Source organism: Symphalangus syndactylus, chromosome 13 (assembly GCF_028878055.3).
Source record: "Symphalangus syndactylus isolate Jambi chromosome 13, NHGRI_mSymSyn1-v2.1_pri, whole genome shotgun sequence".
Taxonomy (NCBI): Eukaryota; Metazoa; Chordata; class Mammalia; order Primates; family Hylobatidae; genus Symphalangus; species Symphalangus syndactylus.
Window position 1 is genome coordinate 24,494,527 of NC_072435.2, and position 27,705 is coordinate 24,522,231.

Sequence of the window (27,705 nt, forward strand, 5' to 3'; positions counted from 1 at the left end):
CAGGAACCTGCGGCCGCTCATTGGCTACTGCGGAGGAGGGGAGGGGCGGGGAGAGAAGGGGGGAAGGATGCAGCCAGGGAGGGAGATGGGCCTTGAGGATGGGGGAGGCAGAGAGGGAGAGAGAACAGAAACAGAGGCAGAGAGCCCGAGAGGGGCAGAGGCACAAAGAGAGAGACAGGGCAGAGAGAGAAAGTCAAGCTGAGACCTTGAGGCCGAGAAATCCAGGGACTCGGGTCTGGAGACTGAAGGAGACACAGAGACAGAGAGAGACAAGGAGGGAGAGAGACAGAGTTTAAGACCACCCCTCACCACCTAGGCGCAGAGATTCTGGGCCCGGGAAGTGGAGAGGTCAGAGACCAGAAAGAGACAGAAAGAGACAGGGGGACGCCCAGAGGCCTGGGGCTGAGAGATGCTGAGACCCAGAGACCTTGAGCTTGGAGAAGAGACAGAGACAGAGGCAGAGACATAGAGACAGAGAGACAGAGAGAGAGAGAGACTCTGAGAAGGAGAGACAGCAGGGACAATCCTGGGGGTCCCCTGACGAGGACGGGGGCTCTAGCCAGGCCTGGGGCGGAGCCTGGGGTCTGGACGGCTGCAGGAAGCGGGAGGGGGCGTCCCGGGCCGGGGTCCCTACAGCAGCGGGCGGGCGCAGAGCGGAGTCGGGTCCTGCAGCCGCCGCGGAGCCGGGAGCCGGGCCAGCCCCCCCCACCCGCCGTGATGTCAGCGGGGCCACTCTTAAAGGGGCAGGCCGCCCGCCGAGGGTCGGAGCCGGGGGCTGGGGCCTGCGGGCACTGGATGGGGGTGTAGCGGCGGTGATGGAGAGAGGGGCAGCCCTAGCGTCCAGCTGGACCGGGTCATGGAAACCCAGGGGACTGCAGGGAAGAAGAGGTGCTCGGGTCCGCAAGGAAGCCTGCGAAGCTTTGGGGCTCAGTCCCCTCCAAACACACAGACAAGGCACACCGCTCCACTGGTCTGGCCCTGTCCGGAGACTACATTTCCCATCAGCCCTGGCGGCAAGGAGCCGCACTTGGGGGAAGGGTCTGCCGCGAGGCCTGCTGGGAAATGTAGTCCATCTGCACGGTCGCCGGCACTCCCCAGACTCTCAAGTGGGTCAAGGGAAAGAGGCCCAGAAGGCGCGTCTGCCTGCCGTGTGCCTCTGTCGCCGATTCCTAGGCTCTCGGGTTCTGGCTGTTTTTGGTTGCTGTGGCGTGGGGGTCTCTTCCTCTGATCAGGTCTCCAGGTCTCTCAAGAAGAGGCCAGACTGTGATCTCCCCGCTTGGGAAGGACTTCTCCCCAGTGTCTGAGCCTGGGTGTGCATGTGAGCTTGCGTGGCTGCTCTGGTGAATACGGACGCGCTGGGTCTCTGTGCCGGGGTCGCCACCTGGCACTCTGAGTGATCTCCGTGCTCTTCTCTCGCTGTGCACTGTCCACGCTGGTGCCCTCTGTGATATTCTCTCCCTGTCTCTGTCTGTCTGGGTTTCCTGCCTCTGTCTGTGTGCGCGCTTCTCTGCTTGCTCCCCTGCTGTGGGTGTCTCCCCTCTCACTTTGTGGGTCTCCATGCTTTCCTTCTCTGTTTGTTTCTATGTACAGTCACTGTCCCGCCTCCACACCCCCTTCATTCTCCAAGCTTACAAGAAAATATCCAAACACTTCAGCATCAGCATCCCAAATTTATTCTCCAGCAGCTGTGGCCGGGTGGGAGAGGCTAAGGGAAGAGGAGGGGAGGAGGAGAGTCCCAGAGAGTGGCAGGCACTGGGGAGGGTTGGGGTGGGTCCGAGTCAGACAGGAGCCATGCACGGCAGGCGGGCTGCGGGGAGGAGTGATGGCTTCGGGATGGGGAAGTCTAGAACAAAAGCTGATTGGGAGCCGCTGGGGAAAGAATCCTCCATATATCCCAGAAATCCCCAGAGCACAGCAGCGGGACGTACTGGAGGAGGCGGGCACGCCTCCCACTCATCTAGAACTGGAGTGGAGGCGGGGGGGCCTCAGAGGCTGAGGGTTGTTCTGGAACCTGAGTCTGGAACAGCCAACCCCGTGAGGCTATTTCCCCAGGGGCGGGGCCTGGGGGGAGGCATAGAACTACCAAGATGGAGTGTCGAACCCCATGGAGTTGGGGATGGTTAGTGGTGAGGTGCTGTCTCTGGACCCGATTGGGGCAGAGTCCAGAACGCTAAGGTCAGGAAGAATATCGGGCTCCGCTCAAGTCTTGAACGCGGGACTGCTGTAGAGGCTGTATGGAGTTCAGAAGGCCAGGAACGCTTGGGAGGGGCGTCTAGAACCCGCGGGGGCAGAGCTGGAATGCTGGGGTGCAGGATCTAGAATGGGGCAGGGGGTGGTGAAGTTGGGGGTGAAGTGGGGGCTGCCGCCGGCACGGCGGAGGGGACGTTGGGGACACCTAGTGGCGGCGGGTGAGATTACATGACGGGCACAGGCACTGGGCTGGTGGGGCTGCGGGCAGCCGGGTGCACGAAGTCGGGGTTCACGTAGGTGAAGCCCTGGAAATCGGCCTGGTCGATGCTGGCCAGGACTAGGCGGTCTGGAGGGGTCAGCGCTGGCGCCGCCCGCGTGAAGAACTTGTCAAAGTTCTCGCCGCTGCGGCCACACTGTGGGAGACGTGGGGGAGGGAAAGTTAAGCAGCTCTGAGGGCTCCTCGGGAGTCCCTCTGTGTACCCCAGTCTCATCTCCTGTCTCCTGCAGAATCTCCATTCATGCTTCATGGTGTCTGCACCTCCATTTGTTGGAGGGAGGCTCTGCAGAGGGAACCCCACCCACACATACAGGTATATTGAGGCCCCGGGGAACCCCACCCCTTCAGGGACCAAGTTTTTGTTGCCTGGAGGGTGACTGACCGGGCGGGGTCTGAAAGGAGGCGGGATCTCCAATCGTTCCAGCCGCTCCCAGTCAATCCAGCGGAAAAAGCCATGTGCACGGATGGTAGGTTCCCCATCAGGCCCTGAGCCCAGGCGCTTCCCTGGGTGCTTGGTCAGGAACTGTGGGAAACACAGAGAGAGACAGACAGACAGACAGACAGACAGACAGACAAAGTCCCGGACAGGGAGACCCAGAGAACGAGGAAAAAATAGACAGAGACAGGCGGATGTAGGAACCAAGAGACACAGGCATGAGATCCAGAGAGATAAGAACAGCCAGGGGAAACAGGCAAACGGAGGGAGGAAGGGAAAAGAAAGGAGAGAGAGAGAGAGAGAGAGAAGAAAGAAGAAGAAGAAAGAAGGAGAAGAAGAAGGAGGAGGGGGAGGAGGAGGAGGAGGAGAGAGACAGACAAAGAGAGACAGGACAGAGAGAGGAAGAGGGACAGAGAGAGACAGAGCAAGCGAGCGAGAGAGAGAGAGAGAGAGAGACAAGAAGAGGCAGAGGATACAGGAGAATGATAGCAGATGAAATTCATACCCAGAGACCCAGGGACACACAGAGAAACAGAACACATCATGAGGGAGATGGAGAAGGGGAGAGGGAAAGGGGGTAGGGGGAGAGAGGGAAGGGGAGAGAGGGACAGGGAGAGGGAAGGGTAGCCGGAGGGAGGGAAGGGAAGAGGGAAGGACAGAGGGAGGTGGGTAAGGGGAGGGAGGGAAGGGTAGAGGAGACGAAGGGGAAGAGGGAGGGAATGGGGGAAGAGAGGTTGCAGACCCAGAGAAAAGGGGAAATAGAAATCCAGAGGGTGGTACAGAGACCCCAGGTAAGAAGGCAGAAACCCAGAGAAGGGAGGAGACAGAGGAGACCCAGGGGGACAGAGATTCAGAAAGAGAGAAGGATAGAGACCCGGGAAACACACACCCAGAGGGAGGAACAAAGACCAAATATGGGGACAGAGACCCAGAGAAAGGGGAGGACAGAAAGCCAGCAAGAGAGGAGGGTGAGATGTAGAGTGTGTGTGTATGAGAGTGGACACAGGAGGGAACAGAGACGGGGGGTAGGAGGTTTGGACAAAGGCCCCAAAGTGTAGACAGAGATGCAGGAGACACAGAGAAAAGGAAGAAACACAGAGAGCCCCATCGTATGCAGTTGGAGGGGAGGCATGAGACAGAAACCAGAGAGAGACTGTCAGGGAGATGCAGAGAGAGCAGCTAGATGCAGAAGGTGCTGACATGGGCTGAAAATCTGCTATGGGCCAGGTGCTTTCTTCTGTGTCAACTCCACAACCCCTGAAGAGAGTTAAGCTCACAAAGTTTTGGTGACTCACCCAAGATCCCACAGGAAGAAAAGCTGCAGAAGTTGGGTTTACCTGACCCACCCAGTTCTAGACAGACAGACCCCGGACTTTCAGCACTTCCTGCAAGCAGGGAGCTGGGGAGTGGGAGTCACAGAGAAGGATGAGACAGAGGCCATCTCCAGGCCTCGTGGCAACAGGGCCAGAAATCATTGTTCTAACAAAACCTATGCATCATATCAACATTTCCAACAGATGGAGGTAAAGTGACTTCAGGAATGGGAGCACTTTTCTAATAGACACAGAGACAGCAATGGGGTGCGTGGATTGTGAGCCTGGAGAAGCTGGGAGTCAGGGGGCTCTCACCCCCTTGCAGATGGCCACGGCTTCCCGGGAAAGCGACTTGGGGTAGGTGACAGTTTGTTCCATGATGGCCTGAAACAGCTCCTCCTCGTCCTCCCCATCGAAGGGAGGCTATCAAAGTGGAGGGGATAGAGAGTCAGGGACTTGCCCGACTGCCTTTCCCCAAACCTTCCACACCCTCCTCACCCCACCGTGAACATGCCTGACCCATCACACCCCCCACATGCATACCTGATCACACCCTCAGGAGAGATCAGACCAAAACACCAAAGCTTGATCTCTCTCCTTCTCAGGTTCTCTCATTTCCTATCTCAGATGCCTCAGATCTGTGCATCTCTGTACTATTCTGCCTCTCTTTATCTGCTATGTAAATCAGCAGGCTGTTAATTATGCAACATGTCAGTTAACTAGAAGAGAGGAAAAACTGCAGGAAACACCCTAAAAGCATTCTTCTGGTTGGATGAGTGGTTCATAGTCTTCTGAGATTACAAAAAATGATACCAAAGCAAAGATTTAGAGATGGGGTTTCACCATATTGGCCAGACTGGTCTCAAACTCCTGACCTCAAGTGATCTGCCCACTTCGGCCTCCCAAAGTGCTTGGATTACAGGTGTGAGCCACCATGCCCGGCCAAATTTTTTTTAACTTCTAACTAAAATTTAGCATTCCCTTCAGTTAAGAATGCAGGCAGCAGCAATGCTTGTGGCTTCATTATCAATGGAAATCACAGGTATTTTCTCATCACATGAGAGTTGCAGATATTCCCAATTATTAGTCATTGCTACTTCAAAATTACTGTTAGAGCTCCTTTTTACTTTACTACCATTAGAACTTACTACTTAGTGAATTAATAAGAAATTGCACAGATGTCCGTATTCCAATTTTAAATATTTAGACAACTGTATACATTTAATTTAGTTGGTTGTTAGATTCAATTAAATTTTTAAAGTTTTGGTGACTATCTTTCAAAATGATTGATTTCTTTTGTTTTTTTTTGTTTGTTCTTTTGAGATGGGGTCTTGCTCTGTCGCCTAGGCTGGAACACAGTGGCATACGCACAGTTTAGCGTAACCTTGAATTCTTGGGCTCAAGTGACCCTCCTGCCTCAGCCTCCCCAGTAGCTGGGACTATAGGTGCCCACTACCATAGCCAGCTAAGAAGATGATCAAGAGGGTGGTACCCAATTTTTTTAGCTGTAGTACACGCAGCAGTCCAGGAATCCAATCAAGCTGATTTAGAATGTATGTAATTGTCTAAGCTTACACAGCCAGTCAGTGGCAAAGTGAGGATTTGAACCTTGGTTTTCTGTGTATGTATTATTCCATTTTGTGCACTGAAAAACATTCTTCTGAGAAGGGATCCACTTAACCAGACTGCTACTTTAGCATCTAGGGAGAAAGAATCCATGGTACAACAAAACAAAACAAAACAAAACAAAACAAAACACCTGCTCTACATTAAGACAACATTTCAGAACCATGGACAGCGCTATTCGGGCACAACCTTCTGAGCTCCCTTCTAACCGGCTCCTCCTGAGATCCAGGTGCCCCTCTCTGCCTCTTTTAGCCAAGCCAGCTTCTCCCCACCTTCCCTTACCTGTCCTGCCAACATCTCATACAGCAGAACTCCAAAGGACCACCAATCGACAGACTTCCCATAGGGCTGGTAGGCAATGATCTAGGGGAGGTGGAAGGCAGGGAATCACCATGCGTTCTTTAAGAAGCCTAGGACCCCTCTGGCCTCACCCCCTGGGAGCTCTACCCATGTTAAGTGCTTTCAGCACAAGCTCTTCCCACTCTGAATATTTATATCGTCAGGTGATTTTTTGTTTCGTTTTTTTTTTTTTTTTTTTGACAGGGTCTCACTCTGTTGCCCAGGCTGGAACGCAGTAGTGTCATCACGGCTCACTGCAGCCTCAACTTCCCAGGCTCAGGTAATTCTTCTACCTCAGCCTCCCAACTAGGTGGGCTACAGGCGTGCACCACCACACCTGGCTAATTTTTGCACTTTTAGTGAAGATAGGGCCTCACTATGTTGCCCAGGCTGGTCTCAAACTCCCGGACTCAAGCAATTTGCCTGCCTCTGCCTCCCAAAGTGCTGGGATTATAGAAGTGAGCCACCACGCCCAGCCTCCACTCTGAATATTTTGGCCAGGGATCTGCCTTTTGGAATATTCTGGAAACAAAGCATACCTACTTCAAACATCCATTTGGCCTCAAATAGAAAGACTGACGGCCAAGTCACTGGCTCCACCCACCTAGAATATTTGTGTCAGAGTCAGAAATATGTGTGTAGTTTTCAAATTTTCTTTTCTTTTTTTCTTTTTTTGAGATGGAGTCTCACTCTGTAGCCCAGGCTGCAGTGCAGTGGTGCAATCTTGGCTCACTGCAACCTCCACCTCCTGGGTTCAAGTGATTCTCCTGCCTCAGCCTCCTGAGTAGCTGGGATGACAGGCACACACCACCACGTCCAGCTAATTTTTGTATTTTTAGTAGAGACGGGGTTTCACCATGTTGGCTGGGCTGGTCTTGAACTCCTGACCTCAAGTGACCTGCCTGCCTCAGCTTCCCAAAGTGCTGGGATTACAGGCCTGAGCCACCATGTCTGGCCTCAGTTTTCAAATTTTCTACAGATGATTCTGATTACCAGCCAGGTTTTGTGATCACTGACATTGATTATTTGGGCACGAGTCAGGCACATCCTCCCAAGTAGCTGGGACTACAGGTATGTGCTTTATCCATCTATATGTACATTCAGAACATCAGCCCCACCCCTTTAACAAAGTCAGGTAATATCCTACCCACTTAAAATACTCATAGGACAGAATCTGCTCTCCCAGAACCTTAGGGATCTGACCCTGCTCTTTTTCTTTCTTGCTTTTTTTTTTTTTTTTTGAGACAGGGTCTCACTCTGTTGCCCAGACTGAAGTGCAGTGGCGCGATCTCAGCTCACTGCAACCTCCACCTCCCGGGTTCAAGTAATTCTCCTGCCTCAGCCTCCCAAGTAGCTGGGATTACAGGCACTCGCCATCATGCCTGGCTAATTTTTGTATTTTTAGTATAGATGGGGTTTCACCATGTTGGTCAGGCTGGTCTCAAACTCCTGACCTTGTGATCCGCCTGCCTCAGCCTCCCAAGTGTTGGAATTACAGGCATGAGCCGCTGCACCCGGCTTTTTTTTTTTTTTTTTTGAGATGAAGTTATGAAGTTACGCTCTGTCGCCCAGGCTGCAGTGCAGTGGTGTGATCTCAGCTCACTGCAACCTCCGCCTCCCCGGTTCAAGCAATTCTCCTGCCTCAGCCTCCCGAATAGCTGGGATTACAGGCGCATGCCACCACGCCCAGCTAATTTGTGTATTTTTGTTAGAGATGAGGTTTCACCATGTTGGCCAGGCTGGTCTCAAACTCCTGACCTCAAGTGATCCACCCGCCTCAGCCTCCCAAAGTGCTGGGTTTACAGGTGTGAGCCACCGCACCTGGCTGATCCTGCCCTCTTGAAAAATGCAGCACAGAAGTCCAGCCCACTTAGATCAGAGAACCATGTACAACACAGGAAATAAGCTTCCATTCAACTGAATACTCCAGGGAGAGCCCTGCCCAGATAAAAGTATTCAGGAGATAGTCCGGACATGTTCAGTGTTGGCAGGGGACAGGCCACACCCACTCAGAGTACACCAGAAATCGTCTGCACCTTCTCAGAAGGATCCAGGGTCAGGTCCTACGTGGAATTCCTACGAGCTGGTCCCACTCTCCTGGAACATTCACCCATAGGTGCTGCCCACCTTACCTATTTAGAGACCCAGCTGGGCCCACCTGGCAGGCTCAGTGCACAAGCTCACCTGTGCTGGAGGCTGGAGGAACGCCTGGCTGTGTAAGAAGGCCACAACTCATGACAAGGTCTGAGGGTCCGGCCTCACCCATGATGAATACTGGACCATCAGCCACACCCTCTAAGGGATCTCAAAGCGTGGTCAGAGCAGCAGGGTTAGGGTTACCTCCGGGGCTATGTAGTCCGGGGTCCCGCAGAAGGTGCGGGTTGTCGTCCCGGGGAAGACGTTCTCCTTACACATGCCGAAGTCAGTGATCTTGATGTGTCCCTCAGCATCCAGCATCACATTGTCCAGCTTCAGGTCCCTGGACGATGCAGGGGTGTGGGGTAGGAATTGCAAGAAGGGTTGAGTTCAGCAGTCTAGAGCCGCATATTCAAATCCCTTCCCTTCCAGGGGCGTGATTTCCTCCATGGAAATTCCTGGGGCTGCTCACCTGTAGATGATGCCCTGATTGTGAAGGAAGAAGAGGCCGATAGCGATTTCTGCCGCGTAGAACCTGGAGGACGGGGTGGGTGGGGACGTCAGAGGGTCAGTGGCTGGACCCTGCCCCCTTCCACCACCCCGTCCATTCTCTGTTGGCCGAGACTCACGCCGCATGGGGCTCCTTAAACTTGCCCAGCTGTTGAATGTGGTACATCAAGTCTCCCCCGGTGACATACTCCATCACGAAATACAGGCGGTCCTGCGGAGGAGTGCATGGGCTTAGAGGCGGGACCCATCTACCCAGAGTAGGAGAATTTCTTTCCTGATCACTCAGGACGGACGTAGAAGGTTCCAGATGCACCCAACCAGAAATTCAGAGCACCTAGCCACATCCCTGGGAGGGCCCTAAGGTGCTAACCCTGCTACCTCAGAATCTCCACCCGCCAGACCACCGCCAACTATCAGACCACCTGTTCTGGCCCCGCCTTCTCAGAATTGAATACTGAAGCCCACTATTCTCTCGAAATCCGGGGACACCAAAATCTCTTTCCACAGCCACTCACACACATATGCAATTCTGGCTTCCTACTAAGAATCAAAGATGCAGCTGGGCGTGGTGGCTTATGCCTGTAATTCTAGCACTTTGGGAGGCCGAAGCGGGTGGATCACCTGAGGTCAGGAGTTCGAGATCAGCTTGACCAACATGGTGAAACCCGGTCTGTACTAAAAATACCAAAAATTAGCCGGGCGCAGTGGCGGGTGCCTGTAATCCCAGCTACTCAGGAGGCTGAGACGGGAGAATTGCTTAAACCCGGGAGGTGGAGGTTGCAGTGAGCCGAGATCGCGCCATTGCACTCCAGCCTGGGGGACAAGAGCGAACTCCTTCTCGAACAAAAAAAAAAAAAAAAAAAAAGGAATCAAAGTTGCTCATACATATATTTTAATCCAGGTAGCTGGCCACGCTCATTCAGAGCCCCTGGAAGTAAAGTCACGCCCTCTTAAAATCGTGCAGGTTCTGACTCTCTGCCCCTAAGTCGCAATCCTAGGGAAATGTCCTGTTTCTGATGTGTCCTTCAGTCAGAATCCAAAAGTGATAACCCCGTTACTCGGAGCCCAGTTCTGGGCAGGCCCACGAGGAAGGCACTCTCCGCCACTGTGCTCCTTTGCTCAAAATTCCAGAGCACTGGCTACAGCCACTCAAGACCAAGCTCCCCAGGGAAACAGGCATCTGGCCACTCCCCGCAAGAGCCCATCCACCTAGCCACGCCCCCAAGGAGCTCAACCGCTTCACGACACCTCCGCAGGACCCATCCACCTGGCCAGGCCATGCCACCGAGGAACTCACCGCCTGGCCACGCCCCCGAGGAGCTCATCCGCCCAACCACGCCCTCCGAAGAATCTACCTGCCTGGATACGCTCATTCATAATCTCATCTGCCTGGCCACGCCCCCAAGGAGCCAATCTGCCTGGCCACGCCTATTAATGATCCCATCGCCTGACAAAGCCCGCCCCTCTAAACCACCCCCCGAAAGATTTCATCCGCCTGACCACGCCCCGCGAAGTGCCCCTCTGCCTGGCCACGCCCCCCGAAGAGATCCTCCGCCTGCCCACGCCCCCAAATGGGTCCCTCCGCTTGACCACGCCCTCCGACGACGAGCCCCTGGCCTGGCCACGCCCCCGATGAATCCTTCCGCCTGGCCACGCCCCCCGAAGAGCCCCTCCACCTGGCCACGCCTCCACCTGGCCACGCCTCCGATTGGCCACGCCTCCGATGAGCCCCTCCGCCTGGCCACGCCTCCCGATGAGTCCCTTCGCCTGACCACGCCTCCCAAGGATCCCCTCTCCCTGGCCACGGCCCCTGAGGAGCCAACCCGCCTGGCCTCGCCCACTCAGAGAGCACAAAGTTCTCTTGCCTCGCCCTAAACTCAGAATCCCAACGCGGATGTCCAGAACTGGATGAGGCAGGGCCCCGAGGCTAGCCTCCGCCCCCTCCATCCTTACCGGGGTCTGGAAGGTGGAGTGGAGCTGGGTGAGGAAGTGGGGCCGGCCGCCAGGACCCCGGCCCCCCAGTGCCAGCACACGTTTCTCCACCAGCGTGCAGTCCACATCGTCGTCCTGGACTATCACGTCCTTTTTCAAGATCTTGATGGCGTAGAGCTCATCGGAGCCCCTGCGCTCGGCCAGCATCACCTATGCGCACAGTTCCAAAAGGGCCAGTCCATGATAGGAACCCAGTGGTATAGGACCTGCCCCCTCCCTTTCAGGGACGCAGGGAAACGGGATCCCAGGTCCTTCCTCCATCTCTTAAGGGACTGACAGCCCTGACTTGCCGCCCGTCCCCTCAGGGAGAGTGTCCACATCTGTAAACCTCCCCTCTCCAGGAACCTGAACGGCCCAACCTAACCATATTTGAAGATGCAGGAGCCCAGTTTCTTCCCACCCCCACTTCTCCCTAAGAACCAGAAATCTGACCTTCCCACAGACATCCTCCCTTTCCCCCAGAACCCCAGGAATCCAACCTTCCCAAAACTGCCTTTTCCTAGAACCATGAGGAAGCTGAAGTCGGAGATGTGCAGGCGTCCTGGGCTCGCCCCGAAGAAGCAGCGCTTGGGGTCGGTGGGACTAGGGGAAGGGGAGGGGATGGGAGAGGAAGAGGGGCCCATCCGCACCCGCTGTGGAAAGGAGAAAGAAAGAGCCAGAGGCGGTTAGACCTCATACAGCGATAGGGAGATGCCCCCCAAGAGACACAGCACCCAAGAAAGAAAAGGATGAGAATAGCTGGAGAGAGGAAAATGGCCACCCTCCTACCCTGTCCTTGGCTTAATTTTCTCTGACTCCCCATAGTCTGGAGGGTTTATTTATTATTCAACAAACACTTAGATGTTTTTTTTCTTCTTCTTTTTCTTTTTAGATAGCTTATCATCTGCTGTTTCCAGAAAACCCTGCTATCGTTTCCATTTTACAGAAGAGGAAACTAGCACAGAGACGTTAAGTAACTTGCCCCAAGTCACACAGCGGGTAAAGGACAGAGCCAGAAATGAAACCCAAGCAGTTCAGCTCTAGAGTCTGGTTGCTCTTAGCCTCTAAGCCGGAATTCCCTAGAGGGTTTGGTAAAACAGATTGCTGGGTCCCACTGCCAGGTTTTCTAACTCTATAAATCTGAGGTAGGACCTGAGAATTGGTATGTGTAAAACGCTTCTGGTGACATGGGTGCTGCCAGTCCAGGGAGCACACCTGGCTTTCAGCCAGGGTCCCTTCTCTACCTTTTCCTGCCTTGGCCCTCCAGGGAGGGGCCCACGACTAAGCTGCTGTCACAGCTTCCACACTTGTCCCTCTACATGGACAGCTGCCCTTTCTAATGCATTCTCTACTCAGCAGGCACAGGAGCCAATTTAAAAATAAATAAACCAGGTCATGTCTCCCCTATGCTTGTAAACCCTTTAACTGCTCTCTCTGTGTTAAGATTTTATTCCACATGACTTGCAGAGCCAGGCTGTGACTGACCCTGCAGGTTGTTCTCTCTCCCGGGGGCTCCATGGTCCAGCCACCCTGGCCTGACACACATTGTCCTCCCTCCCAACTCGGGGCCTCTGGATGTGCTGTTAGGACTTCCTGTAAAGCTCTCCCCTCCCCTTCCCTCCTAGTTGTCTCCCAAACACCCTTTAGACCTTGGCTCAAGCATCACTTCATAGAGGCCTCACCTGACTTTTTAAACTGGGTCAGATGCCTCTCTTACCACCCCTTGGTCACCATGGATAGCACCTTCCTGGCACTTTTATTCTTAGTAATTTACGTCTATCTGTGTGACTATCCGCTTTTCTGCCTGTGAGCTCCCTAAGGCAGGGGTCTGCTTTGTTCGCTAAGACACAGTAACACTGCCTACATCATTGAGGTTACATAAATATTTGTTGAGGGCTGGGCGCGGTGGCTCACGCCTGTAATCCCAGCACTTTGGGAGGCTGAGGTGGGCAGATTATCTGAGGTCAGGAGTTCAAGACCAGTCTGGCCAACATGGCGAAGCCCCATCTCTACTAGCAATATAAAAATTAGTAGGACATGGTGGCACATGCCTGTAGTCCCAGCTACTCGGGAGGCCAAGGCAGGAGAATCGCTTGAACCCGGGAGGCAGAGGTTGCAGTGAGCTGAGATTGCTCTACTGCATTCCAGCCTGGGTGATAGAGCAAGACTCTGTCTCAAATAGATAAATATATAATAATCATAATAATAATAATCAGGGCTGTTTCTGTTTGCTGTGTTGTTAGCCCCTGTACCTAGCTCAAGGTTTGGCACATAGTTGGTGTTCATTGGTAATATTAAGTGGTGCCTGCTGAACTATGGGAGAGCGCTGTGAGCCACAGCAGGCACGCACACCACCCTACACTCCCTGCCCCTAGGCCTTTGCCCACCATCTGCCCTGCTGGGTTTCTTGGGTTTGTATGGGAGGGTCATCCCTGCTGATCTCAAAAGACTCTACCTCTTTGGCTCAGAATTTCCTCCTGCTGGTACCCTTGTCTCCTGCAGAGCCCATTCTCTTTTTTTTTTTTTTTTTTTTCAGACGGAGTCTCGCTCTCTCGCCCAGGCTGGAGTGCAGTGGTGCAATCTCGGCTCACTGCCAGCTCCACCTCCCGGGTTCACGCCATTCTCCTGCCTCAGCCTCCCAAGTACCTGGGACTACAGGAGCCCGCCACCACGCCCAGCTAATTTTTTGTATTTTTAGTAGAGACGGGGTTTCACCGTGTTACCCAGGATGGTCTCCATCCCCTGACCTCGTGATCCACCCGCCTCGGCCTCCCAAAGTGCTGGGATTACAGGCGTGAGCCACTGCGCCCGGCCGCAGAGCCCATTCTCAAACTTAACTTTGCAAAAGGATCACCTGAGGAATTCATTTAGTAGGCAGACATTTGAGGCATCAGAGAGATCCTCACTCAGTAGGTCTGCAGAAAGGCCGGGGAATGTGCTTTTAAAAGCAAGCACTCTAGGAATTCTGATGCAGGTGAATCCCCACACACAATATTAAAAACTCTAGTGAAAGTTTCTGTAAGAGTCCAGGAAAGACTATAGCATGTTGTTGCTGTTGTTGAATCTTGAAGATTCTTGTCTTTCACTTTTTTTTGAGACAGAGTCTCCCTCTGTCACCCAGCCTGGAGTGCAGTGGAGCGATCTTGGCTCACTGCAACCTCCGCTTCCCGGAATCCAGCAATTCTCCTGCCTCAGCCTCCTGAGTAGCTGGGATTACAGGCGCCTCCACCATGCCCGGCTAATTTTTGTATTTTTAGTAGAGATGGGGTTTTGCCACGTTGGCCAGGCTAGTCTCAAACTCCTGACCTCAGGCGATCCGCCCGCCTTACTAGGATCACAGACATGAGCCATGGTGCCCAGCCTATCATATGCTTATATATTTTGTTTAATGTCTTCCTCCCGGTGTAAATCCCACAACGAAAGGAACTTTTTGTTTGTTTGTTTGTTCTTTCCCTGCTCTCTCTATATCCCCAGTGAGTAGAGCCACGCCTGGCACACAGAGATGCTCTGTAAAGTATCTTTTGAAAGGGTAAATGAGGGAGAGAGCATTACTTCCTTCTGCCTGAAAATCTGGTCTCTCCTTTGGGAAATCCCGCCCTTCTACCAGGTCTCACCTCTCTAGGAAGCTTTCTCTGACTCAGGCTGTGCCAGGGACGCCCCAGTGCCTGAGGCTGTCTCCATTACAGCAGCATTGCTCCTCGTTGTGAATGTCTGGGTTTGTAACTTTGTCCTCCACTAGAAGAAGAGCTCCGCCAGGGGAATGGCCTGATTCTATTCCCAGAACAGGGCCTGGCTTATGACACCTAGAAAATGGGTATTCGTCTGGGCGTGGTCGCTCATGCCTCTAATCTCAGCGCTTAGGGAGGCCAAGGCGGGCAAATCACTTGAGGTCAGGAGTTCGAGACCAGCCTGGCCAACATGTCAAAACCCCATCTCTATTAAAAATACAAAAATTAGCCAGGTGTGGTGGTGCGCTTCTGTAATCCCAGCTACTCAGGAGGCTGAAGCAGGAGAATCACTTGAATCTGGGAGGCAGAGGTTGCAGTGAGCTGAGACTGCACCACTGCACTCCAGCCTGGGTGACAAAGGGAGATTCTGTCTCAAAAAAAAAAAAAAGAAAGAAAGAAAGAAAAGAAAGAAAGAAAGAAAAAGGTATTCGATGAGTGAATGAATGAATGGAAAGATTAAGATCATCATGCTTGCTAGATTTTTAAAAACTCAAGAATCGGCCGGGCGTGGTGGCTCACACCTGTAATCCCAGCATTTTGGGAGGCTGAGGCGGGTGGATCACCAGGTCAGGAGATCGAGACCATCCTGGTTAACACGGTGAAACCCCATCTCTACTAAAAATACAAAAAATTAGCTGGGCATGGTGGCGGTCACCTGTAATCCCAGCTACTCAGGAGGCTGAGGCAAGAGAATTGCTTGAACCCGGGAGATGGAGGCTGCAGTGAGCCGAGATTGTGCCATTGAACTCCAGCCTGGGTGACAGAAATAAAAATAAAAATAAAAAATAAAATAAAATTTAAAAATTAAAAAAAAACCTCAAGAATCAATTCAGGCGTCACCTCCTCAGGGAAGTCCTCCCTGACCACCCTCCCCCAGGCTGGATTAGTGCCTCCACTAGGCCTCTTCAGTGCCCTGGGCTACCTCTAATTTAGCACACCTTCCTGTATTTTAAGTATCTGTGACTGTGTCCCTACCTTGGAGAGTTGCTTGAGGGTCAGATTCACCTCTGGATCCTGGATTATTCAGCAAGCACAAGACAGGCCTAGCACAAATGTGTGCTCAACTCATGTGTGGGGAATTGAAGACAGAAGTCAGAGGAGGAATAAGAAATCAGAGACGTAGGCAAAAACTGCCTCCATTCAACGCCTTGGTTCTACTCACCTCATACAATTCCAGGGGGTAGTTACAAGCCTGGGAGAAAAGAAAGAGAGAGTCAGGGTCCCAAGAGAGGCAGGGGATCGCCCTAGAACAGGGGCTGGTGGCCCTTAGTACCCTCAAGCCATGGCGATGGATAGGAACTATAATTCCCATCAGACCCTGGAGCTCGAGTCCCCTAGAAGAGCAGAGGAGGGAGTCCTAGAGTCTTCTGGGAACTGTAGTCCCAGGACCAGCAGGCACTCAGGGGTGGAAGGAAAGGCCAGCTCTGAACTGTGGGAGGCTGGGCTGGGCTCCCTTGAGGAAGCCAGGGTCTGGGTACCTCAAACTTCTGGAGGAGGCTGCAGTTGTCAGCATCAGCCACCGGCACATTGTAATACTCGCCCTCCTCCTGGTTCAGTAACTTGTACCTGACATACAGACGGAGACCAGAGGCGGGCAGCAGGGATGGGGCACCCATGGGAGAGGCAAAGACATTGGAAGGGAGGAAAGAGACACAGAGAGACGGACACAGAGATGGAAGAGAGAAAGAGTGAGATAAAAAGAGAGGGAGAGGGAGAAAGGGAGGGGAGAAGAAGAGAAGAATAGAGAGGGATGTGTGTGTGTGCGTGTGTTTGTGTGTGTGCGCGCATGCTGGGAGGCGGAGGGAAGGACAGTGGCCTGGAGGAGAGAGACCACACACAGATGGAGATGGTAATATTGCGCTCCATCCCCAGGCCCCAGCCCTGCTCCTCACCAGCCATCCACGGGCGCCTTCAGCAGCTCCGAGACGCCAAAGGACATGGCCCCCATGAAGTCGTTGCGGGAGGTCCGGTCCCAGTCCCACACCTCCACGCTGAGCCGGCGCTCCACATCCCCTGGCTTCAGGTTGCTGCAGGAAGGTGGGGTGGATGGGGTGTGGGGCCGAGCTCATGGCTCCCCTAGGTTCCCCATCCTTGGTGCTGGAGGTGGGGGCAAACCCAGCCAGCTGGGGCTCCTCTCCTGCTATGTCAGTCTCCGACCTCTGACCTTCCCAGCGAGGCTCTCTCTCCAGCCAGGGCTTTGGGGCCTGAAGTAAACCTAGAGAGCTCTTCCTCTCCCTTCCTCCTGCATTCTCCGCCCCTTCCCATCTCTGTCTCTTGTCTCTCGAGATCTCTCTCTCTGAGTCTCTGTACCCTTCTCTCCTCTCTGGGTCTCTATCACTCTTTCTGTCAACTGATCTCTGTCTCCCTGCCATCCCCCATCTTCTCCCTTCCCTCTCCATCTGTGTCTCTCTTTGGGTTTCGGCCTCTTCTGAGACTCTCTCTTCTCTCTCTCATCTCTGTCTAACTCTAAAGTTGGGGGGCTTCAATGGAGACTAATTATACAGTGGTCTGGCTATCTCTCCATTTCCGTATCTCCATCTCACTCCCTCAATCACTCTATTCCTTTTTCCCACCATCTTCTTCTGCCCTTTTCTGGGTTCCCTCTATCCTAACCCCTCGCATCAGCTGCTCTCTGGGGGCCACTAGGACCCTCAGATCATTCTCTGTCAGCTGTCATTGCCTTCCCTGCACCCCAGACTCACAACACAAAGGTCTCATTCCACACAGGGTTTAGCGTGGCTTTCACCGTTCGGGTCTTCTGTTTCGTCAGGTTCCGAGGGTCTGGGATGAGCTTCAGTTTCACATAGGGATCAGAGAGACCATTGGGGTCCATAGGAATTAGGTTACGGGCCTCGCCAACTAAACGGGGAGTGAGGAAGAGTGTGACGGGTTAGAGATCCAGGAAGGGGCTCCCAGCCCTCTTCCAGTCAGCAATCAAGAGTTCCAAGCTTGGCCAGGCGCGGTGGCTCATGCCTGTAATCCCAGCATTTCGGGAGACCGAGGCGGGCGGATCACAAGGTCAGGAGATCGAGACCATCCTGTGAATGGTGAAACCCCGTCTCTACTAAAAATACAAAAAAAAAAAAAAAAAAAATAGCTGGGCGTGGTGGCAGGTGCCTGTGGTCCCAGCTACTCGGGAGGCTGAGGCGGGAGAATGCCGTGAACCCAGGAGTCGGGGCTTGCAGTGAGCCGAGATTACGCCACTGCACTCCAGCCTGGGCGTCACAGCGAGACTCTGTCTCAAAAAAAAAAAAAAAAAAAAAAAAAAACAGTTCCAAGCTCTCAGTCTCGTTTCTCATGACTTCTTACCTCTCCAGTATCCAGAAGACAGGGCATAGAGCCCTTTCCGCAACCAGTGACCCTGAAATCAGATCCAGAGCCCTTCTCTCCATTACGAACCAGAGTTTGGACCCTGGCCATGTCACCAGTACTGAACTGCAGCCTCCCTCAGAACCAGGTACTCTCCCTTCTCAAGACCCTTATACCTGGAAAGCCATTGCTGGGCGCGGTGGCTCACCCCTGTAATCCCAGCACTTTGGGAGGCGGAGGCGGGCGGATCACCTGAGGTCAGGAGTTCCAGACCAGCCTGGCTAGCATGGTGAAACCCTGTCTCTACTAAAAATACAAAAATTAGCTGGGTGCAGTGTCATGCACCTGTAGTCCCAGCTACTCAGGAGGCTGAAGCAGGGGAATCGCTTGAGCCTGAGAGGAGGAGGTTGCAGTGAGCTGAGATCATGCTACTGCACTCCAGCCTGGGCAACAGAGCTAGATCTTGTCTCAAAAAAAAAAAAAAATTAGCCGGATGTGGTGGCAGGCGCCTGTAATTCCAGCTACTCGGGAGGCTGAGGCAGGAGAATTCCTTGAACCCCGGAGGCAGAGATTGCAGTGAACCAAGATTGCACCACTGCACTCCAGCCTGGGCGACAGAGCAAGACTCCATCTCAAAAAAATAAACATAAAATAAAAACAAAAAAGAAAGCCATTGGCCAGGCGCGGTGGCTCACGCCTGTTAATCCCAGCACTTTGGGAGGCCGAGTCGAGCGGATCACCCGAGGTCAGGAGTTCGAGACCAGCCTGGCTAACATGGTGAAACCCCATTTGTACTAAAAATACAAAAAATTAGCCGGGCTTGGTGACACGCGCCTGTAATCCCAGCTACTCGGGAGGCTGAGGCAGGAGAATCGCTTGAACCCGGGAGGCGGAAGTTGCAGTGAGCCGAGATCGCGCCATTGCACTCCAGCTTGGGCAACAAGAGCAAAACTCCATCCCAAAAAAAAAAAAAAGTCAGTCATTAACAGGTGCAGAAAGTTGCAAGAAGCCAGGTTGGAGGCGGGGCTTCGAGCCAAAAGGGGTGTGGCGGAGTGTGCTCGGCCTCTGGGGTGGGGTCAGGAGTGTGGGCGTGACCATTGAAAGAGGCGTGGCCCCATCTTTGGGGTGGGGTTGAGCCAGCACAAGTACCTTGGGTCAGCCCCGCCTCACACTCGGGGAAGGGGCGGGGCCAGGCGAAGGGGCGGGGCCTCACCCGTTATGTGGATCTCATCTGCTGTGGGAGCCCGGATCTCCAGCTGCAGGCGTCCGCGGCGCTCGGTGTGGTCCACACCGCACAGGGAGGGCACGCTACGCACACAGCGCCGGTGCACGTTCATCTCGCAGCCTGGAGGGGAAAGCTGCGGGTAGCACCTCAGGCCCCGCCCCCAAGCCAAGACCCCACCCCCCTACCCATCCCGGGCATTTCCCGGAACCCAGACCGGGCGCTTTGGAAGGGCCCTGGCAAGGCCCAGTTCACTCACAGGAGCATTTCATGCCCTGGTGCACAAGCCCGTAGAGGAGGGAGCCACAGTGGTCGCAGAAGGTGGGGCTGCTGTAGCTATGCAGGCGGAACTTGTGTTTGTTCCGGGGGTCCTGGGGGCAGAGAAGACTGGCTTAGGGGGCGTTGGGAGGGTCCTAAAACCCCAGGGGAGGGGCCTTTTTATCTTTTCCTCCTGCCTTGCTCTCTAGGTCAGCCTGAGGCTCCATCTCTTTCACTCTATGTACCAAAAATCATTGAGCACCTGCTGTGTGCCAGGGACTGTTCTTGGTGTGGGGACCCAGCATTAAACAAATGAAAAAAAAAAACCTCTTTGTCACATGGAGTTTACTTCCTAATGGAGGGATACAGAATGTAAACATGGTAAATAAATAAAACATATAGTTTGATGGTTGGTAATGGGTGCTCTGGAGAAAAAATGAGGCAGGGATGGGGACCACCAGAAGTTGGGGGATTGAAATTTTTTTTTTTTTTTTTTTTTTTTTTTTTTTCTTTTTGAGACGGAGTCTCGCTCTCTCACCCAGGCTGGAGTGCAGTGGCGCGATCTCGGCTCACTGCAAGCTCCGCCTCCCGGGTTCACGCCATTCTCCTGCCTCAGCCTCTCCGAGTAGCTGGGACTACAGGCGCCCGCCACCACGCCCGGCTAATTTTTTGTATTTTTAGTAGAGACGGGGTTTCACCGTGGTCTCGATCTCCTGACCTCATGATCCGCCCGCCTCGGCCTCCCAAAGTGCTGGGATTACAAGCGTGAGCCACCGCACCCGGCCTGGGGGATTGAAATTTTAAATACGGTGGTCCTGGCCGGGCGCGGTGGCTCATGCTTGTAATCCCAGCACTTTGGGAGGCCGAGGTGGGCGGATTGCCTTGAGCTCAGGAGTTCGGGACCAGGCTAGGCAACATGGCAAAACTCTGTCTCTACTAAAAATACAAAAATTAGCTGGGCATGGTGGTGCATGCCTGTAATCCCAGCTACTCAGTAGGCTGAGGCATGAGAATTGCTTGAATCCAGGAGGCCGAGGTTGCAGTGAGCCAAGATTGTGCCACTGCACTCCAGCCTGGGTGACAGAGCAAGATTCTGTCTCAAAAAAACAAAAAAAACAAAACAAAACAAAAAAAACACAGTGTGTGTGTAAGGGGAGTGGCAGGGGGGCCTCGCTGACCAAATGATATCTGGGCAGAACATGAAGGAGGCAGGAGCTTCCAACCTCTCATAGTTCCCATCCCCCCAACTCCCACAAGTTATTATTTGAGAACTTGTGGGCCACCCTGAACCCCAGCTCCTTCACTGGCAGCTTCCGTCAGTGTCCATATGGTATGCCTTCTCTGAGCTCCAGGTAGAATGGAGAATATGACCTCTCAGTTATAATAGGAACCCAGGAGGCCTAAATAAAATAATTGGTGTACAAAACATAGCTGTGCCTACCATGTTAGATGCTCCCTATACTATTACTGTGGTTATTATCAGGGATTTTACTGAAGTCCCTACATAGCCCTAAATGTAAGTAAAAGCTAGGCCACTTCTCAGCTGTGTAATTTGGGGCAAGTTCATTCCCAGTTTTGAGCCGCAGCATCCTCCTCGGTCAGGTGGAAATAAATAATCTATATTTTGAAGCCATGCTAAATTTCCAGAGTCCATTAAGCATGAATGCAGGTCATCAGTGAAGCTTCTCCTTCTCCCCTGCCACCCCCTACCCCCGGGACAATATCTGCTTGTTAAATAACTTGATTCTAAGAATCCATTAAAAGGATTATCACAGGGTGAAAATTTAGGCCATTCTTGGATTTTCATCTATGTTAGTGGGGTTTCTAGTTTGAATATATATTTGGGTAGACGAGGGTGTTGGCAGTTTCCAGGATCCTTTTCAATGTGCTGGGCTTCTAAATATCTCCGCTGACCCTAACTCAAAGGGTTCCTGCTGCACTAAATAAGATGCTGTGTGTGAAGGCTCTCAGCAGGGTGCCTGACACACAAACCATCCACAGACAGAGGCTGCTGTTCTTATTCTCAGAAGTAAACGTCGCTGTTAAAAAGGAGACAGCATGGAGGCTGTGGTTACATACATCAGAGTTCAAATCTTGCCCTACCCCCTACCCAGCTAGGTGGCCTCACCATGCCTGCCCCTTTTCAAAGCCTCAGATTTACCGCCTGAAAAGTGGGGGCATGTGCCCTCCCTGAGGACTAAATGAAATCATACTTGCCAAATCTTGATCCATGTTACTTTTTTTTTTTGAGATGGAGTCTCACTCTGTCGCCCAGGCTAGAGTGCAGTGGTGCGATCTCGGCTCACTGCAACCTCTGCCTCCAGGGTTCAAGCGATATTCCTGCCTCAGCCTCCTGAGTAGCTGGGACTACAGGCGCGTGCCAACATGCCCGGCTAATTTTTTGTATTTTTAGTAGAGACGGGGTTTCACCGTGTTAGCCAGGATGGTTTTGATCTCCCGACCTCATGATCCGCTTGCCTCAGCCTCCCAAAGAGCTGGGATTACAGGCATGAGCCACCATGCCTGGCCAAGGCATGTTACCTTTTTTTTTTTTTTGAGACAGAGTTTTGTTCTTGCTGCCCAGGCTGGAGTGCTATGGCGCAATCTTGGCTCACTGCAACCTCTGCCTCCTGGGTTCAAGCGATTCTCCTGCCTCAGCCTCCTGAGCAGCTGGGATTACAGGCATGTGCTACCATGCGCGGCTAATTTTGTATTCTTAGTAGACACGGGGTTTCTCCATGTTGGTCAGGCTGGTCTCGAACTCCTGACCTCAGGTGATCCACCCACCTCAGCCTCCCAAAGTGTTGGGATTACAGGCGTGAGTCACTGTGCCCGGCCTGCATGTTACTTTTAAGAAGATCAACTGCCAGCAGTGAATCACTTGAGCCCCAGAGGTCAAGACTGCAGTGAGCAGTGATAGCACCACTGCACTCCAGCCTGGGCAACAGAGTGAGACCCTGTCTCAACAGCAAAAAAAAAAAAACAAAAAAACCCCCGAGTGATGCAGAGGAAAGATCTCCTTCTCACTGTTCACTTGTTTCCTCATTGGTCATAATAATAATTTTAACAAGAATAAAAAATAATATTTTGGCTCTTGCTATGTGTCAGAAACCATCCCAAATGTCTGACTCACTAAATCTTCAAAACAATCCATAGTGAGCATAATTATCATCTCCGCTTTACAGACAAGGAATTCAACAAGTGCAGAGAGGTAAATTAACTCAGGAAATGTCACAGAACCAAAAAGTGGTGGAGCTGGGATTCAAACCAGATAGGGACAGGAAAAATAACCACATAAGCTGTTGTGTGGATCCAACCTATACTGTATACCTAACCACATAAGCTGTTGTGTGGATCCAATCCTATACTGTATACAAAATACTTGAGGCCAGGTGCAGTGGCTCGCGCCTGTAATCCCATCATTTTGGGAGGCTGAGGCAGGAGGATCGAGTGAGACCAGGAGTTGAAGACCAGCCTGGGCAATATAGTGAGTGAGACTCCATCTCTACAAAAACATTTTTTTTAATTAGCTAGGTGTTGTGGCCTGTGCCTGTAGTCCCAGCTACTTGAGAAGCTGGGGCAGGAGGAGCACTTGAGCCTGGAGAATTCAAGGCTGCAGTGAGCTATGATTCCATCACTGTACTCCAGTCCAGGTGACAGAGCGGGACCCTGTCTCAAAAAACCCCAAAAATCGGCTGGGTGCAGTGGCTCATGCCTATAATCCCAGTACTTTGGGAGGCCGAGGTGGGCGGATCACCTGAGGTCAGGAGATCGAGACCAGCTTGGCCAGCATGGTGAAACCCTGTCTACTAAAAATATAAAAATTAGCCGGGCGTGGTGGCTCATGCCTGTTCTAGTCCCAGCTACTCGGGAGGCTGAGGCATGAGAATCGCTTGAACCTGGGAGGTAGAGGTTGCAGTGAACCGAGATTGCACCAGTGCACTCCAGCCTGGGTGACAGAGTGAAACTCCATCTAAAAAATATCCCAAAATCAAACAAAAAAACAAAAACAAAAAAACTTTTTTTTTTTCCAAGACAAAGTCTTGCTCTGTCGCCCAGGCTGGAGTGCAGTGGCATGATCTTGGCTCACTGCAATCTCTGCCACTCAGGTTCAAGCAATTCTGCCTCAGCTGGGATTACAGTCAAAAAACAAAAAAAAAATCTTGAGGAGTGTACCCAATGAGCACTGGATACATCAGACTTATCTGGTGTTGGTGGTGGAGGTGAGTGGACGAGGGGGGTCATCAATCACATACACGTGCTGGTAGACAGTGGTGCTCAATATATGTTCTATGAAGTCACATCTTCTATGTAGACTTCTATTATTTTCAGCTGAGAGGGTGGTAAAACGCCTCATGGACTTCTGTGGATCTCTCTCTCTCTCTCTTTCTCTCTGCCTCTCTCTCCATCTGTACATCATAAAACTGTCTCCGATCTTGTGTCAAACCCTGGGCGAAACTCTGAACCCACCTGACTTCAAAACAAGCCTGGAAGTGTCCAGATGTGTGCTGTCCCATTCAGTGGCCACTAACTACGTGTGGCTGTTTAAATTTAAGTCAGTCCTGCCGGGCACGGTGGCTCACGCCTGTAATTGCAACACTTTGGGAGGCCGAGGCGGGTGGATCACGAGGTCAGGAGTTCGAGACCAGCCTGGCCAACATGGTGAAACCCCATCTGTACTAAAAATACAAAAAAAATTAGCTGGGTGTGGTGGCGTGTGTCTGTAGTCCCAGCTACTCAGGAGGCTGAGGCAGGAGAATTGCTGGAACCTGGGAAACGGAGGTTGCATTGAGCAGAGACTGCGCCACTGCACTCCAGCTTGCGCAACAGAGCGAGACTCTGTCTCAAAAAGTAAAAATAAAAAAATAAATTTAAGCCAATTCAAATGACAAGAAATGGAATTTCTATTCCTCAGCCACAGTCGCCCTGTTTCAAGTGCTCACTGGCTACATGGAGCTGGTGGCTGCCTATTGGACAGTGCATGTATAGAATGCTTCCGTCACTGTAGACAGTTCTGTTGGTCAGTGCTAGATCATCAGCCCCATTTTATAGGGGAGGAAACTGAGGCTCAGAGATAAAGCAGAAAAGGGAACGGGAATGGGCACTCGGGTTGACTGGTCTTGTGAGCCTCTGATGAAGAGAGAGGGGGTGGGGAGAGGCTGTGTGTCTCTGCGCACTGCACATCTGTGATGACAGGGGCATCTGTACATGCATGAACATGTGTGCAAGTGTGCTGTGGGACTTCCTGGGTCTCCTCTCAGCATCTCCTAAGCTGTTGTCTATATCCACCATTTTCTATTTTAGTCTCTCTCTCCAGGTGTCTGCGTCTCCATCTGTTGGAGTTTCTCTGTCCATCTTTTGGTGCCTCCAAATTCCCATCTTTCTCCCTGGTTCTTTCTCTGCTCCGTCTCTCTCTCTGCCTCAGCTTCAGTCTCTCCTGGGTCTCTGTCTTTTTCTGTGTCTCTGTTCCTCTTCCTGAGATTCCCTCTGTCTTATGTTGGCATCTCCGCACCTGCATTGCTATTTTTCTCTGTGTGCCCCTCAGCTCTCAATTTTTAAATCCCTTCACCCCTGGATCACAGCCCACCGTGGCAGTGCCCATCTTCAGTCTCCTCACCCGGGCATCCTCTCTGTCCCCCACCTGTGTCCCCAGCCTGTCAGTCCCCCTCGCATTCCCCCTTTCCAGGCCAAGGGCAAGGAATCTGGGCCAGATAGCTCCCCCTATCTCTCCAGCCCCCCTCCCCTCCCAGCCACAAAAATAGCAGGAGAAATTGGGACGGACGCCGAGGGGGTGAGGGCGGGGGCGCGGCCCGAGGAGGAGAACCAGGTGTCCGGGCACTCACGTCCGTCTGGGGGCCCTTCCCAGCGCCTGGACACTCGAAGGTCACAAATTCGTGGCATCGTCGATGAACCACAAAGCTGCAGACTAAAGGTGAGAATCACAGAGACACAGACGTTGGCATGGATCGATCCAGAGGGAGACCCCAGCACACAGAACATTGGAAAGAGATTGCGGAACTCGGACACAGAGAAAACCAGAAAGAGAGGGATCTCAACACAGAGAGTCCAACAGAGAGAAAATCGGAGGCCAGAGGGAGAAGCAGGAGACAGAAACCCAAGAGATGGGCTCGGAGTCAGAAACAGAGACGCAGAGACGCACAGAGAGACACAGAGCACAGAGCTCAGGGAAGGGAGATGGAAAAAGAGAGAAAGAAAATAGGATCCCATTGACGAACAGACACAGGCCCACGGACGGAGATCAGAAAGCCAGGAGAGAGGCAGACAGATTCAAAGAGCGAAAACCGAAATATCTTCAGACGCAGCCCAGGAAGCAGCAACTTGGGCAGAAGTGAGTCTGGGGGCGCTGCTGCCGGCCCGCCCCCCACCCTGACTCACTCTGTTCTCAGCAGTAGCAGCTGGTGCTCAAAGGACTCGCCCCCCTCTCCCGCCCCCCAGAACTGCCGGCCCCGCCCGGCCCCCACTCGCCCATCGGTGACCCCACCCGGCCTGCCCCTGCCTAGGATGGCTGGTGTTGTCATGGCGACAGCAGCCTGGTGTGGGGGGGGGCTCTGACTTTGCATCTCCAGCCCCCTCCCCCTTCCCCCCTTCAGCTCCCCTTTTCCAAATCTCCCTGTTCCCATGGCAACAGATTCTCCAAATATCTGTCCCCACCTGGAGCCGGCCGAGGGAGGGGCCCCCAGCACCACCTCCGCGGTGGCCCCACCATCGGAGCTCCCTCCCCACCACAGGCTGTGTCTCTGCCACACCCCCCGCCCCGGGCTCCCCCGCGCCTCTCTGGGGACCAGAGAACACGTGTGTCAAGCAGCCTCAGCTGTGGGGCCCCAGCCTCCACCCTCCTGAGGGTCCCAGGAGCCCCGGTCCCCAGCTCTTACCTTGACATTGCAGGCCCTGCTTTCCGATACCCCTGGAAGAGTCAGGGATCCTAGGTCAATGCAGAAAGGGGTACCTGGACCCCCAACCTCTGCGAGCCACAGGGGGCCTGCGCTCTCTGACCCTTCTCGAGCAGGGCCAAGGTGTCCAAGCCCCGGCCGCCTCCTCTTTCTAGAACCCAGAAATTTTGGCCCCCAGCCCTTCTTCCCTCAGACTGGAGTTCAGCCCCCAGTTTCTTCCTCCTTCAGACCCAGGAATCCAGGCTCCCAGCCCCCCAGGCCCTTCCTCCCTCAGACCCAAGACTCCAGGACCTCCGTCCTCCAGCCTCCTCCTCCCTCAGACCCAGGACTCCAGGAACCAGCCTCCTCCTCACTCAAACCCAGGAGTCGAAGCTCCCAGCGTTCCCTGGCCATCCTAGAACCTGGGAGTCGGGGCTACAGCCCCTCCTTCTTCCTTCCACAGGGGTCGGCGTGATAGGAGTCTGCACCCCTAGTCCCCTCCTCTCCCAGTCCCCCAGCCCCCTTCCCTCACCAGATGAAGTCGGTGCAGTGGCTGCAGAAGGTGGGCTGCTTGAAGAAGCGAGCGGTGAACTTGTGGCTCTTGACTTCGTGGACCACCTTCTGCCTCAGAGCCCCCTTTCTGCAAAACAGGGGCCGGGGTCCCCCCTCTGAATCGCCTCCGCCGGGGCCCAGACCAGCCATGGCCCCAGAAACGTGGCAGGGACCAGGATCCTGCCTTTCTTGGGGGAAACAGGTGGAAGGGAGAGGAGCTGGAGACTCGAAGGATCAAAGGAGCCACAGGGAAATTCCGAGGTGGGCAGGAAAGGGGCAAGGCACCTCCAGGTGCGGAGCGCGCCAGGCAGGGAGCGGCACCCCGGGCGCGCCGGCTCCGCCAGGGGGAGCGGGCGAGTGGGGAGGAAGAGCCACAGGCAGGGGCGCCGGCAGCCGGAGGCACGGGCGGCGGCGGCGGGAGCTCCAGCTCCGGCACCTGCTGAAATGTGGGAGCCCCCGGTGGGGGGAGGCGTTGCCAGGACGACCGAGAGGGCGGGGTTTCGGCTTAAAGGCGCTCCCCTCCCGGAGACACGGGCAAATGTCCTCGCTCCCCGCCCCCCACACGTGCACACACCCACTCCGGGGGCTGGCTGGAGGGAGGGGCATCCTCTGAGCCTGGCTCCCCCCCCAACCACCCTGCAATCTGTCATCCTGCCCCGTGTTCCTCCCCCACTAGGGTGCCTCGTGTGTCCTGTGGGCGCTCTGGGGTCCCTGTGTCTGCCCCTGCCCCTCTCCTTCCTTCAGCAAACTTTATGCTCCACGCTAGGGGTCCAGCAGTGGACAGGGAGGGTGCTGGGGTTCTCACTTTCTCTGATGCCGGCTGAGTCTTTATTTCTTCCCCTGGCCTCTCCATTATTTGTGTAGCTCTCTGCCTGCGTGTGTCTTTCTCGTGACCTCTGTCCCTCTCCCTCTATTCCTGGAGCGAGCTTTCTCGATGTGTCTCTGTTT

At 53.6% G+C, this 27,705-nt stretch overlaps 1 protein-coding gene across 1 annotated transcript; it reads right to left on the reverse strand.

Moving 5' to 3' along the window:
- Positions 1–1,650: 1,650 nt before the first annotated feature.
- PRKCG (protein kinase C gamma) lies at positions 1,651–27,214 on the reverse strand. Its single transcript, XM_055238845.2, has 19 exons — positions 26,738–27,214; positions 26,209–26,240; positions 25,159–25,241; positions 19,317–19,428; positions 19,049–19,180; positions 17,229–17,385; positions 16,419–16,553; positions 16,005–16,092; positions 15,689–15,718; positions 11,299–11,451; positions 10,781–10,969; positions 8,947–9,038; positions 8,790–8,852; positions 8,522–8,660; positions 6,125–6,205; positions 4,532–4,639; positions 2,850–2,990; positions 2,419–2,603; positions 1,651–2,315 (listed from the first exon to the last, which is right to left on the reverse strand). The coding sequence occupies exons 1-19, from the start codon at positions 26,905–26,907 to the stop codon at positions 2,273–2,275; spliced, it is 2,133 nt and encodes a 710-aa protein (XP_055094820.1). The 5' UTR covers positions 26,908–27,214; the 3' UTR covers positions 1,651–2,272.
- Positions 27,215–27,705: the final 491 nt, after the last annotated feature.